This window comes from Pomacea canaliculata, linkage group LG1, assembly GCF_003073045.1.
Source record: "Pomacea canaliculata isolate SZHN2017 linkage group LG1, ASM307304v1, whole genome shotgun sequence".
In the NCBI taxonomy this organism is placed as follows: domain Eukaryota; kingdom Metazoa; phylum Mollusca; class Gastropoda; order Architaenioglossa; family Ampullariidae; genus Pomacea; species Pomacea canaliculata.
Genome location: NC_037590.1, coordinates 12,163,620 through 12,179,340, shown reverse-complemented (window position 1 = coordinate 12,179,340; position 15,721 = coordinate 12,163,620). Strand labels below are relative to the sequence as shown.

Genomic DNA, 15,721 nt, shown 5'->3' with positions numbered 1-15,721 from the left:
AGAGAAAATAAAGTAATCTATAACACTACAGCCTGATGATGATATGTAAGAATAGCCAATAGAAGTGATCCATCATGCATACTATAACTATAAAAATTGAGTGAGTGTTAGAATGTTTTCTTGTGGGTAACTTAAGATATTTCATTTTCTGTTTGTGTTCTGTCACAGATCTGACTATAAGTGACAGTACATAGTCTACCAAAACGACTCGACTGCAGTCTCTATCATGTTGTCATACAAGTGTACAACAGTGTATTTATCACAGTATTCGTGTATTTATATACCTGTAAATATTAGTCTAGATGGGTAGAAAGGAGTGAGTGTGATTGTCGATGTCCGTATTTTCCTTTGGTAATTTATTTCGTCTACTGACACCACATTATTGTCTTTCACTAGAAGTATTATCTACGGACAGTTAGCATTACCGTGAGCTGTGGTTCTGTGATGCATTGCCACATGAGCAGTCAATCCGCCTAAATACAGAGAAGTCGTCCAGGCGGTTCTGGGATACAGCCCGTCTTCCCTTTCTGTAAATAACAAATAAATAGCTGTGAAATTTACACGTATTAAACATTTGTGAGTCATTCTTTGAGTAAACAGAAATAACTCTTAACATAAACAATTAAAAGTGCTCCACTTCAGAAGTAATGAAAGAAGTCTAAAACAATGAAAACAAAAAAGAAGCCCAGTATGTAATTTCAAACGGTTTTCTCTCATCGCGCTTACTGCAGATTTCTTTTAAGCTTTACAATTATTACAGTGTCCTAAAACAAGCGAACTGTTTCGAAGGAAGCAATATAAACTAATGTGGATTATCATTAGCTAAGCAACAACAGCATTAACATTTATGTAAGTCCAGGTGGCAGAACCACTCAACACTACGTCTGATAACATGCACACAAATGGCGCACATTGGCACTCGGTACTGCTCTGTTATACACACTGTTACTCACGTCTTGAACAAATTCCTCCAGTCCCATATAGACTGCCTAAGAATGCTGTGCCTAAAATGCTATTAGCGTCCATGAAAAGAGTGCTTGTAAACAAGTGCGCTAAGCAGAACTGCATGATGTCGCTGTGACGACTGAAAGCCTGATAGAAATATGGAAACAAAAGATGTTATAAAATCACACATGAAAGACATTTCAAAGCGTAAACAAAGTCTGTGTGTTGTGTCTTGTCAGTTAGTGTCAGGATGCGTTACTAAAACACGTGAAGTTGAGAATGTCTGTCATGTCAATAGAATCTATTCTACTGCCACCATCAGTCATACATGTATAAACTACCTGACATTTTCCACAGTTTTTCTGCTTTGTTACTCCGATGTTCCCTTTTCACTCCATCCTCCAAACAGCTAATCACACTTCCATATACATGTACCAGTCTGTCTGCATACTTAAGACATACAGACCTCGCTATCGCAAAAGTCAGACATTCTACCAGTTTCTTACGGTCTTATTGTCCTTTCATCAAAATGTAAATTTCCAACTTTGAGAAGGCATTTGTCTCATCCTGTTTATAGGGGGAAGATTATAGATGTAAAAGAAGAAAAAGAAAAATTAAGATTAGAGAGATCTGTCCTACCAGTTTCTACATCTCTGTACCTAACTGTAGACTGCAAACAGATGTTTGTCAGCTCCATATTTACTAAATTCGCAATATTTCGGTAGACAAAAGAAAACGAATCACACAGAAGAAAATCAAATGATAGAATTACTTGATAGTTTACGTAGTTCAGATATACTTACGAAAATTTTATCTGATTTATTCCAATGATCCACTACATAATTATAGCTGAATGGTCCTCCGATTGGCCCCTTTGAGTATTCCGTGTGAACCAGAATCTGAAACATAATACAGGCGTTAGTAGACCGATACGAGAAAGTGCAGAACTGTGTTTAGTCTTACAAAACAGGTGAAAATATGTTGGCACAAGATTAGATAGCATATAAATGTGCTTTGCTCAAAGAAGACATGGATGAATACTTCTGAGCTAGTCGATTGATTCCATCTCTATTTGACCTTTCTGATCAAAATATGACCCCAGACAACTCTTTCGCATCATCTACAACAGAGGATTTTAAAGACCCATAAAGGAACTGCTGATGTAAAAGGCTGCCATAATTTACGGCTTTTATCTTAAATTGTTCATAGATACACAACGTGTAGAAAATTATGTCATTTAAACCTGTTTGATCACAAAGCCCCAGCCAAGGCTATCCGCTAGTTCCACTTTGTATCTTCGAATATTCGGTTCGCCTCTTCAATAGAGCTCACCTGCGACAATATTTTATGTTTTATATATCAATGTGCGAGCATTTCCTTACATTCACATAAAAATACACATCCAACCTGCAGAAAGCGTTGATCCAAAACTGGAAAAGCCTAAAGTGGTTAAACTTTTAGCTTCTTCTAGGGTGATTTATTTTCCAATGTCATTGGTACAGGTGGTAAAACATTCACGTCCTATGTAGATTTCTACTTGTAGCTGTGTTGAACTGCCGTATATGTAATACCTTGGACCTTTATATGTGTTTTTCAAGCGGCTTTTACGAGACAAAACATACATTAGTGCTTCTGTTTTTTCATGTGTCGAGACAAAATTCGATTACATGTTTAGTGCCTTCTCTGAAATTTGGAAGGTTTCGTATTAAGAACAGTACCTTCTTTAAATAGAAGTTTTAAAGAAAAGCTTCATGAACAAAACGACGACAGAATTAAAAGGACAGTTTAAATTGTTCGTACCACATTTACAACAGTATCACCACCATCTGTATCAGCCTAATCCGTGCAATCAACAACCAGAGTGTTCAATTTACTTACCATTGTCCTTATAGCTCCAGAAGCACTAGACCTGGCATGCTTGCTATAAAACGAATAGTCGGCAACCAGTCGTAAGGAACACTTTTTATTCAAGACACTATTGTCTCGTTTTTGTCTTATGTTGCTGACTGCACAAAATTAATTATGTAATTTTCTTAATTGTTTTAATTATGTAAATAAGTCGTGCATTTCTTGCTACTGCCCTGATTATTTTTAAAGGTGTTATAGATATCACAATGGTTTGTGTTTGCTAGATTAGCAACATATCTTACTTAAAAGTAGCTTCGATTCCTATCATGGTTACATCGATAACAGATTACATTCAGAAGAATCGTGCATATTCAGTAAGATCTAGTTCTCTTATCATTGTTGTAGAGAAATATTTTGTCTTAAAAATGGTAATTACTGCCTAAAATGTTTACCAGTAAACTATGATGTCATCACTTACATCTCTGATGCTGCTCGTCGCTTGAAACTGACTCGTCTGAAGACGGTCGTTGGCTGTAAGCAAAGATGAAGCAATGGTTTGTCAGAAGTTGAACAGATTATATATGCAGGACCTTCAATCGTAGCTCTCTACATCCGTTTATTATTAATACGAATACGGACAGCTGATTTGTAAAGCCTTTAACCCATTCCGAAAGACTAATTAACAACATATTACAGGGAAAATATATAATACACAATAGTGGATGAAGAATATGTTTTAGTGTGGAATCTTTGATAGTATTTCTTCTCTTTGCCTTTAGATATAAAAACATTGGTATATTACACAATGTTATCTCATTTGCTGTTGATATCAGCATCAATTGTTTAAATTATTACATCTATTGTAACACGATTTTGGGATGAATGTTTTTTTTAAGACGTGAACAGCATTATAGAAAAGAAATTCATCCTTTCCATTGATATGACACAATAGTGCGTGTCTTACTCTTATTATCGTCAGATTATCTTAAGATTATCGTATGTGACACAATGCCTGAAATTCCAAATCGAAGCCGCACTAGAGCATTTCTATTAAATCTATTCATCAGTAATAAATTAATCATAAATTTGTTAATACAATTATTAATACACCATAAATATATAAATGTATAATAAATAAATAAAAAACAGATGTAATCTTACCAAAACATACATAAACATTAATTCAGAACGGAATAATGTGAATCTTTCCACCAAAGTTAAATTATGGCAAATCATTGTTAATCATCTCTGTTAATCATTGTTATAGAAAGCTACATACAGTAATGTTAGTGGATCGGAAAAAGGACCCGTATGATTCCAGTTGACATCAGAAAGCCTGTAACTAATCAGATCCCACCCACTTGATGAAGGGAGGTGTCTCCACGACGGCTGGTGAAAAACAAATGAACAAGTAAATAAATGTAATTTTATACTTTACATTTTGGTCATATTTGTGTGAATGTTTCTCGGTTAAAAATGTGTCACTTAAAAGCAAATTTAAGAAAATAAAATGAACAACAGAACACATGATTAGTCATTTACAGCTGTACACTTCATTCTTCATCAAACAGTTATTAGAAATAGTACCTCAGTAAAGTAAATTTCATTTGGGAAATAAACTGTTGTGCAGAGAACGTCCTCCTCATAATGAGCAGACACATGTATAGATTCATTCTCTGAAGAAAAAAATGGGAAAAAAATTATTGTTCAGTGGTTAAAAAATTTCATGTGACCTGTTTCTGTTTGTAAGATAATTTCCTATATCCCACGACTCATGAATCTCTCACGCTTTGTAGCACTGAGCAACATTTTTATTCTTTATTTCTACATGCTCCACTCATACATAATCCAGAAGGTTTTTTTCAAACTTACCATGCAATATTGTAGTAACACAATTCGTGTTATAAATCAAATCTCTGACAAAGTGTTTATATCCATCTCTCCTCTAAAGAGGGATAGCCATATGGTTCTAAGCATACATCACAAACAAAGAAACTAAAGTGTTGCAAGAAACGACGAGAGGGCAGTAAAAAAAATCGAAGTAAACATTTTGTAAAAGCAAAGTGGCTGGAAAAAATATCACACAAAACCAACAGACAAAATATATATATATATATTACACACTTACTGTGTTTGAGTTTTGTACTACAGAAGTAGTATACTGTTAACAAACAATATTTACTCTACTACTTTCAGAGACGATTCAAGGCAGTTTTACAAATACAACGAAAAAAGCAAACCTTGTAAATGTCCTGTGAGAAAATCGTTTGAGTCTACATGAAGGGGCTCATACTTGCCGTTCCTGTCTACAGTATAGGCTCTAAGTCCAGGGGACACTACAGGAGAGCCTGCCTTTAAAACCATACTGAAGTTCCTGAGAAAAACAGAATTGCTTTCATCTATCTTCTTGAAAGATTTTCTTAATTTTTGCCTTATTTAGCCAATAATTATAGATAAACTTCATTTGTTCGTGCACACATAGAGCGGTCGCTAATAACTCACAGACACGCTAATTTACATCATCAAAATAGAGCTTTGTAACTATTAAAAATTACATCACACATTTTCTTCATTTGGTCATAATGTTTCTCAGCGTGACAATTTCCTGGCATGTGTTACATATTTTGCAAATACAAATATATGTTTGTAACTTGTCTCTCACATTCCTAGTGTGAAGAACGTGACGTAAGTTCTGGCCGTTACGTGTCCAGTGTCAACATCCCGATGGTGGCGGACGTGCAGAGAAATATCCGACTTCTTCAAGGTCTCGTAGTGAAACAGCTGTTTGTGTAGATTATCTGTTTTACAAATCAATTTCATCAAAGTAGAAGTTTACTCAAATTCCCTCCTCTATGTGTGCGAGTAGTAACAGGAGCAGGAATAGGATCAAACAAGAATTGTCTGCTCCTATCCTACCCTTTATAACACTTAACATCACTTCATTATTTACAGTTGTTTACTCTCCTTTTGAACGTTTTAATGCAACTGCTTGAGTGACCAGTAAACATAACACTTTTGGTCTTTCTAACATGGACGAAACAAACGATATCCAAACAATAGCGATAAGATGTAAAACTTAGATCTGTTTCAACTGAACCGTGTATTTATTCGAAATAGTGAGGTCAGCGACATGAACCCTAGGCCAGAGATTTTAAATCAAAGCATTAATTAAAATGACTTAGATTGTAATAATAACTGTGTTTGTGTCAGTGAAGTTATAACTTGACAACTAGTGTGTATTTCAAATCACACAACTTACTTTCTTCTATTGTAATTTTCTATTTTCCATCGCAATCACTTTGTGTAGAACGACGGACTGAAGTAAAATCAAAAGTTTCAAAGAACAAACCATCTTTGACCGGCAATCGTGTCGTTGAGTCGTTCACAGTAATTTTAGTATTCGTATTCACTGTAAGAGAGAAAAAGAAAACTTGTATTTACAGGCAACTAATTAAATCAGGATGCTAGAAACTTAATTCCACACACAGTTTAAATTTCATGATCTCCAGGCTGGGGAAATATACATACATCATCGTCTGCTCGATAGAAACGTCTCAAAGATGACGTCATCTAGTGAAGAAAAATCAGAGCTGTGAGTTTTAGTTTCGTACTAATACTAAATGTAGACTTTGGGGAAACAAACTCGTTTCTTCTTATCGTGGACGGTTGAAGACTGCAAATGTCGGTCCTTATGCATGACTATACATGCAAGGTGGTTTGGACATGTTACTGAGGCACCTATCTCTGTCTGCTCAGACATAAAACCAACAGGAAGCTACTGAATTCTTTTGCAAGCTATATTTTATTTCAACGTCAGTGTTTCATTAACTGCTCATTTCAGTAATGAGTGTCGTTAGCTCATGTCTCAGTTTGAGTTTACTTACTTTACAAGATTTCAACGTCAGAAAATGTCAAAAAAATCTTCCATTGTCCGTTATTGCGCTTAACTATTAGCAGGATGATCATTTTTCCACACACAAAAATCTTAATATTTGCGTTTCCTTTAAAAATGTTTTATTTCCTTTTCTGAATAAAGAAACATTTTTAATACGTCTTAACTACTAAATAACAAATTTAAAATATATTAACAATAAACTAATTTGTATTGAAAAATGCAGTTTTGTTATCTAAATAGCGCCATGTACTAACACTAGCCGTAATTGTTTTTAAATACATTTCAATGAAACAAGTAAAACTGGAACGAGCTGACACTTAAAGAAAGGCATTAAACCTATTTAGATTTCCCGTTTCCTAGAAACACTGTGCGCAAAACAATTTTATAACTTTTAATCAAATGTTTTTTGCGAAAGCTTAAGCTATACTTTCAGTCTCGTCATGACACTTTAAAACAGTTTACAAAATTTCAACGTCAAAAGATGTCAAAACAATCTCTTCCATCATTCTTTACTCCGCGTAACAACTGGAAGGCACACAATCTTTCCACAAAAAGTTTCTGAATATTTACGCTTCCTTTAAAATGTTTTATTTCCTTGTCTGAGTAAAGAAACTGTTCAAATCCGTCTTAACTACTGAATAACGAATTTCAAATATATCACAATGAGCTACATTGAAAATGTAGTTTTCTTATCTGTCTGTGGGAATATATAGATATAGATATACTTCTTACTTTAAAATAGTTCAGTGTCCAGCGCCATGTGTACGAACACTAGCTAGAATTGTTTTTAAATACAGTCCAACGAACCAAGTCAAACTGAAACTTGCTAATACTAATAAAAAGAAAGGCATTAAATCTATTTAGATAATCCATTTCATAGAAACGCTGTGAACAAAAACAATTTTAAACTTTAAAACTAAATTTTTTTTTAGATAAACTCGATGTATACTGTCAGCCTTGTCAGTACATGTTTCCTAGCGGCTTGTTTAAAAGCATTGGATTTAATTTGATTCTTTAAGACAGTGTTAAGTTATAGAAACAAGTCTTAAATATGTAATTTAAGAAATGTTATATTCTTCGGTGTGTACTTGTGATATTTTAAAAAGTAATAGTCTTTCATCCGATAAGACAAAATATATTTTAGGTCTTATTTAGTCTGTTGGTGTTAGGCCAGACTTTGAAATATTTCGTGTTAATACTGTTTCTTACAGTACTGATGGACTTATTTTATTCTTGTCCACATCCCTTCATTGGCGTTTGGAAGGCGTTGGACCTTACGGTTGTGCGTACGGATCGACTGGAAATCCTTCAGGCTCGGTGGAAGATCCTGCCTAATCGACTGAAGATTCTTCCGGATTCACATTCTCCATTTCATAAGACTCGCGCTCCTCGGAAGAATTTCTTTCAGTGGGTAATAGGGATTTTATTACCATCGGCGTGCGGGTTTTTGTTTTTCCTGTCCTGTGCAAAAGATCATACAACACAATGAGTCCATAATGTAAAAAATGTTGTGATGTGCATAAAATAAAATTATATATAAGTCGAGAAAAATAGAATAAGGCTGATGGTTTTGTATAAAAAAGACAGTGAAAGAAAAAACTAAACCTAAGAAACGCAAATACGAGTATGTTGTTATATTTGTTGGATGTGAGACAAGCTGTAATGTTTATAGTATCAGAACTTACCATGCAGGAAATGCACCAGCTGATTGGGATCCAGAACAGTGCTGTCAGAAACACGACAGTCATGACGAGGTTAGTCTTCATGGTCTCCACTTTGAAAAGACAACACAAATATTTGCTTCTTAAAGTTCTGCTATGTAAACTATCATTTAAAAATATACAGTCTACGTCTTCACAAATAAAACTGATTTTAATTAGTCCCAAGGTAACATTATGACGATAATAGCGAGGAAAGTTTTTTTTCGTTAAAGAAAAAGCAACAAAAAGATATACGTGTACAATGTCTGACACGTTCGTAGCAACTGGTGGCCAGCGACAGGAGAGGCTTTTTCTTCCTGTTTTGACTCTTCATTTTCTTCTTTCCTACTGCTCAATCGACAACTCAAAGCTGCCTGAGTTTTAAAAATTCTATTTTTATTTTTTCAGCCTCTCTCCTAAACATTTTGCCAGCATCTAATCATCTCTCGCAGAAACAGAAGTAAAATCAAAAGCGAGTACTTTCACTTCATCACATAATTTAGATGTTTTGGGGTCTCAAAGTACATTTAAAAATATTTTATACTTTTATAATTATAATTTAATGCATTAAAGGCTCTAGAAAATATGTGTCCCTAAAACTATTGCTTTATTTTGGAGAATGAAAATGAAATTGGTCTGATTGAATCTTCTGTAGTGTATCACAAACAAAAACCACATCGAGTGGCTTAACTAAAAACTAACGTGACACCGCTGTCCAGCGCAGGAGTGAGATTTGGCACATGTAAACGATTCCAGGTGTAAAACGAGCACTCTTGAAGTAAATATCTCATCAACGGCTGTGTGTAACGAGCTCCAAATTACAGAGTTAGTATGTTATTTAGGTATCTATTCATATCTGTGTTTAAAAAAAAACAAGAACACTTCAGTATGGTTTTAAGAAACACCGGTCTGCGAACTTGCAGAAAAGAATACAGGTCCATGTCAGTTATCATATTTTAACATGGCAAAAGTTTGTAACAGGACACCCACGTTACTGAGCGTTCTAAGACTTCCGGGCTTAAGAGAAAATATGAAGATTGAGGCGATGTTATCAGATCGAATAAATATCAGGACTAGACTGGCAAAGTGTAACAATCAGTCCCTGATAGAAAGTAGAAATAGATACACTAAACAGACCAAGGAACAAAATGTTCAGACAACATCAAGTAGTTCACTGGCCTGCATCCAGAATACAGCAAACACTTGAAGGGAACCATTGCAAAGGTGAGAATTACAATAGAGTACAGCACAATTTAGTAAATCACATGGGCAATTCACACACACACACACACACACACACACACAAACGAACTACAACATAAGTGACATTTGGTACACTGCATAAGGTCAGCTGACGTTGACACAATATCACAACATCAGTGGAATCAATCACGTGTCTGGCACGTAGAAATGGCGATAAGATCGATCACTGCCCAGTTACACCCTCCACATACAAACAAGGGAGAAACTGAAGCCACGAAGGACAGATGATTGTGCAGAAAATAAATGTGACATTAAATGGAATTAACCCATGTGCTAAGCCTTTATAGACACCACGAAAAAAAAACATTAATATTGCTCACAATTACATACAGAATTATAGAAAAAGAAAACATACAAGCGTCGTAACCTGGATAAGTATTTGAGTGTCTAATGACTCCTTTTCATAAGTCTTACAGTAAACTTAGAATTTAACACCTGAACAGAAAATTTCTGTTATTTTCAAAAAAATATCAATAAAAGGTTTTTCACATTTTCGAAAAGAAAATCTGGCCTGTACCGAGAGTGTCAAAATCCAAATTGTTGAAGAACTTGAAAAGCCGGACAGTAAAAGGCCTTCCGATGGAATACACACTCCTTCCTGAAAACAGACAAAAAAATCATAAAAATGATTCCGATCTCACGGTCTTTTAAGGCAATCTTCGTAGATTGATATCATTAATCAACACAAAATCACTTTGCACGACTCACTTCGTTGCATTCACCGTTGTAGCAGCGTTGTCCAGGTCTAAGTGTTTTGTTTGTAGGGAAACACGGACCATTTGTATTGTTGTCAAAGACCTCCAGACAGCAGCGCTTGCAGGCTACAGAAGCTGGTAACAGACAGAATGAGTGCTGCATGAGCTGGCCGAGAAACACGATACGCGAGACTAACCTTAACTAACTAATGTAGGTAACATGGGGGAATGCCATCTGAGCTTTGCATTGTTTCCTAACATTTTCCCTACAGTCCTCAGTCTTTCATCCCTTGACTCGTACCAGTCGTTGGAGGGAGCGTCTGGATATACACGGCAGCTGAAAAAGCCCTCCACCTTTGGGCCACATTGACTAAGATCCTGCACAGGACGACCAGTCCCCTCGTTCACGTTCTTGCCCTGTCCACCGCACGCTGAACACCCTCCATTGTACATTAAAGGACAGACTCTGACAAGGTATCGTTGCGAGCTACATGGACAAACCCACTGAGTTTATAATGTAGCTCCGTGGATAAACCAGGCAAACCTACCTCGCTTCACTGTTGCAAGGAGGGATTTCTGAAGTCCTACGCGTGTGTAAACGGCTTTCGTTATAAAGTCATCGGTTTTGTTCTCTGTACGAGATCAGAGCAGCCTCCTGAGTCGCGCATGCCTGGTATCGTTTTCGCTTTGTTTTTCATACAGTGTGAGCTAGAGCTACTATCGAGAATAGTATTAATACTCTTTATGCTAGAGGCTCCAGTGACCACACTGTACCTTCTGATTCTAGATGCCCTACAGGCTACTGCAAAGGTCGAATCATTTTGAAGCAGATAACTAATAAAGAATTTTGAGACCCTGTGCTGTATGAGTTTCGTTAGTTAAAAATTGCCTCTTATCTCTGTTGTCTAGAAGGTACAATCCAAGTATATTAACCATCATAAGTTTCTCTCGCCGTCATACAAACTCTACATAAAAGTAATTCTACTATTCCACATAAGTTCAACTTCCATATTCACAGTCTCTCAATTGGGAACCGCAACTGGTAATACTTGTGGAGATAGCAAACGATCACACGTTCAGCCAAGTTCGTGTCCGACCACACACACACTCATATGATTTTCTCTGTTTGTACCGCCTTTATCACTTGATGATCCAGTGGCTAATGAGTGCTGGCTAATCAGACACTTAGACTGACGAGGACGATGTTACAACACCTATAACCCTTGACAGGTGGTGCTGGCTGTCAGACACTTCCCTGATGATGACAACGTTCCGACTTCTATAGTCCTCTCTGTTCCAGTCTAACTTTACACTGCTACACTTTTTCAAAGTAAGTTCTATATACTGTAGTTCTGATTTTTTCTACAAACTTGCAGTGTAACTTTTGTGAGATATGCAGCTTGAAATATTGCAAAATCATTAATTTTTTCGGTGGAAAAATGATTTAGGGGTATTAAAATTACAAAAGCTGTTATTTCTAAGCTTCTGGAAGGAGTGGGTTCAAATTCAAAACACTGATATAAACACGTGTATCTTTTAATTTTATGTTTATTATGTTTACTTGTAGAGGAGTGGGAGGTAGTGGTTAAAAATGAAGAGTAAATATTTAATACTTGCTGGGGACACTCAAACTTCTTAGTCAACCCAAACTTTTGCTTGATGGTGATGAGAGAAATAAAACACACAAGCTCAGTCTCAAGTAAACAATAAGTTAATAACTGCAAAATTTGTGTGTGAAATACAGTCAACCCGACCCCTTTTGATTAAAGTGAGTGCTACTTTTACTTTCATTTTCTTGACAAATATTTTCCGTCACCTTTATTGTGCTTGAAAACTGTTGAATTTCATTAATAAAATTTACAGGCATTTCCGCCAATCTTCGCTGACTTACTTCAATATGTACACATCAATATACATTGCGAAAGTTTGCGAATGCGATCACGTCACACTGACAACTGCACCGCACGGCTAGACGATTTTCGTGCCGAGTACCAACCGTCATCACAAAATACTATTATTATTCCAATAACATAAAACAAAGACATACTCTTAACACATGACGAATCTCTGCTATTTATTGTGATTTAATAGTAATATTTCTTTTCCTGATAGTCCATGAAATACTTTGAATTGAACAAAGCGATTTTTGTGCAATCGCCCACATTCCACCGGCAGAGCGGCGTGTCTGCCGATGCCTATTATTATCATTGTATCTTTATGTTCTTGTACAGTAGGCGAGCTTGGTGTTAATAAAATTAATTCTCTAGGCAAAGATCTCACCGTCATGATCACACATGCAGGCTCTGTAGCGCCGATTATCCTTTTCTCCCAGCTCCTTACAGTATGTGGTAATACATCTGCCGTTAATACACTGGCCTCTGAAATAACAAAAACAAAACACTAATAACGAATTTTGGGTGTATTTACATTTCATCTTCTCTTCTTTTCTTTTATTATTGCTTACGTTTTGTTACAAATATTACTATTTTAGAGATTTTAGTGGCTCTCGCGAGTGACATTTCTCACTATCTCAATGCTTGAATCCTTATTTCTCTGCCTAATGTTTTGCACTCACAGGGCAGAATAGAATAGCCAATGTTTCGAAGAAACTTCAAGATGTGCCAAAGCCTGGTCATTACTGCTGTCACTATTGCAATTCTATTTGGATTTTTGCAGTTTATCAGCCATCTTTGATGACATAGCTCCCAAGTAAGTGATACAACCAAACTCCACTGTTCTTAGTCTACAAAGAAGTCTGATTTGCTGTGCAATTGTGTAATGTTTATGTCTCTTTGTTCTTGCTATTTCCATCCAAAAATGCAACTCATTTGTCAGTCTGTGAGTGAGGTCTAGAAGATTGTTGTTAGTGACTATCACCAGATCGGTTGCACTGCAAAGCGCAAACTAACTTGATACATGTCTACAACCAATAAAGAAAATCATGGAAGGTTTCTTGCATAATGTTCTCCAAGATAAAGTTAAGAAGTACAAACGACAGAGGGCAGCTTTAGCAAAGCCAGCAGAGTTTTGAAAATAGTTTTATTCTGGTGTACAGCATGGTACTGTATAGCACCTCGGTCACTTGTATCAAGCTCTCTTCTATTGAATAGTCTCATGACATGTCATCCCTTTATGACAATAAAATGTCATTTTGAAGCCAATGATGCTGTACTGTGGGTTTCTATCTCTATACATTTCTCAGATTTATAATGTTAATTTTAAACACTAATCACACTATTAGCTTTAATACAAATATTAATGTATTTTTTAAAAGCTCATAATAAAATAAGAATTATGTATGCAAAAAGCGGTACAAAATATATGACATACTCTCCACGACAGGCTATTCCATTCTCTTTTGGCACAGCAGACGGACAGTCAGTGGAAACACCACTCATCAACCGTAAAGGAAATGTATGCAGGCAAAAGTCAAACAGACGAAAATGTGATCAGAAATAACTGCAAATATGTTTTGCTCACAACACACCACTGCTTCGTCGTAAGAATCAATGTGCAGAGGAAATCAGACAAACAAATCAAAATTATCATACATAAAAACTAATATTTGACTTATAATATGACATAGACATCTGCGGGTACAGGGTGAAGCAAGAGGCGTTAGTTATCATCAAATGTTTAATCATTAAACAACAAAAGGATACTCGCATTTTGCGCTTTCCATACACGGAAGTTCAAAGTTATATTCACAATTAGTTCCTTTTGGTGCGATTTTGCAGTATTTACAGCACGGTTTGTTGAAATCACTGTAAAACGCCCAGAACAGAATGAAGTACTTCAGATGCCCTGTTACTGATTGTTCTTTTTTTAAAAGGTTCAAGACGCAAGGGTTGCATGTAACAGTGGTTAACGTCACTGTTCACTGGTATGCGAATAACTGAACCCAACCGTCTCATTTCTTCTATTACCTTTCGCATTAATTGGTACGTGCTGCGTGACCAGCGTAGTTTTTCAATTACTGGTCCAAATGAAATAGAATCTCCTGAAATACCAGCTTGGATGGGAATGAAATTAAAGTAAGCTGGAATATTATCTAATAATTATGATCGAAATGTTAGCACGTGGAGATACTTAAAACACTAGTTTACCTGCATTGTGCCGATTCTTTGAGATGACAAGTTCTGTTACAGCATTTATCTTGGTTTTTTACGCTTTCCTCTCCAGCGTCGCATTCCTCGTTTTTGTCTAAGACGCCATTGCCGCAAGGAACATCCTCCTCTGGCACGCACTTTCCTTGCTGTAGATAGAATGGAAACTACACCAGTAGAAGTTGCGAATATGTTGCGACCTTTACACGCGACCTTCAGTTTAGAAAAGTTTGCATGCTTACGTAGCCTTGATGCACATCCAGAATTATATATATATGTCATCAGTCCTTCGGGAAAAAAATTAAAAAGTTACATAATTTGTTTTTACTATTAATCTTAACACTGTCTTAACCAGTGACTCACTTCATTGCATACACCGTTGTAGCAGGATTCTCGAAAACTAAGAGGCGTTTCTGTTGGGAAACATTCGCCGTATTTCTTGTTGCCAAGGTCCTCCTGACAGCAGTGTTTGCAGGCATTGGTCTCTAGAATAAACAACATAATCAGTTCTGAGTAAAGTTACAGCCAACACAAGGAGGGAAAATTGTTTTCGAAGACTGCAAGTGCGGCACCTGTCGCCTTAGTATCAATTAAATTCTGATGTCCTACTGAATTACAATCTTGACTCATATCGAAAACTTGCCCACAAAAAACATTGTTATCTACTAATATTAAAACCCTTTAAGTATAAAATTTTGTCAGCTGAGAACGTCATTGTATGTATATTCAAGGATTTATTAGTGGGTTGTTACGATAGCAAAATTTTACTTCTACTCGTAGGTTATGTCACTAGGTTATGTCACTTTTGTTTGATACAGTTTTATTGTGAACTGTCATTATTCATATAATCTGTTTGGTAATTATCAGAGATTCTATTATCATTCCAAGAGCTCCTGGGAATATTTTTACAACATGCTTTCATATACCTTTGCAATACTGACAGACTATTCACTGAACAGACATCAGAAGTCTTTGCTATTTTGTCTCTTCTGCGACTTGTATCCATGGTCCTAACATTGAGCCTTAAGCACATTACACACTTTTTCATCTACCAATCGTGCTTAGTCACTGTATTTTCTGCTACATGTTCAGACTCAAAGAACAGTGCGTGTACAGGACGACGACTTCACTCTCAATGAAAATAGTATTTGTTCTACCTGTTGGTCAATGGATTTTCTCAAATACTTCGTAATAAGGCATACTTCTTCTGTTACAAAACTGAAGACTTTAAACCCTTAGTGGTTGTTATCATTATTGTATTTTTCTGTT

The 15,721-nt window shown here is 36.0% G+C and overlaps 1 protein-coding gene and 1 long non-coding RNA gene across 2 annotated transcripts in view; both read right to left on the bottom strand.

The window, feature by feature from the left end:
- The window catches only part of LOC112559955 (ADAM 17-like protease), a 130,702-nt gene that overhangs the window by 24,452 nt on the left and 90,529 nt on the right, over window positions 1-15,721 (bottom strand). The window contains exons 24-25 of the mRNA XM_025231511.1: window positions 14,816-14,937; window positions 14,453-14,601 (exon numbers count right to left, since the gene is read on the bottom strand). Of these exons, the coding sequence (XP_025087296.1) occupies window positions 14,453-14,601; window positions 14,816-14,937 (271 nt within the window). The remainder of the gene's footprint in view (window positions 1-14,452; window positions 14,602-14,815; window positions 14,938-15,721) is intronic.
- LOC112559160 lies at window positions 3,272-5,125 on the bottom strand. Its single transcript, XR_003098293.1, has 4 exons — window positions 5,034-5,125; window positions 4,381-4,469; window positions 4,073-4,182; window positions 3,272-3,324 (listed from the first exon to the last, which is right to left on the bottom strand). It is a non-coding gene; the product is annotated as an uncharacterized LOC112559160 (long non-coding RNA).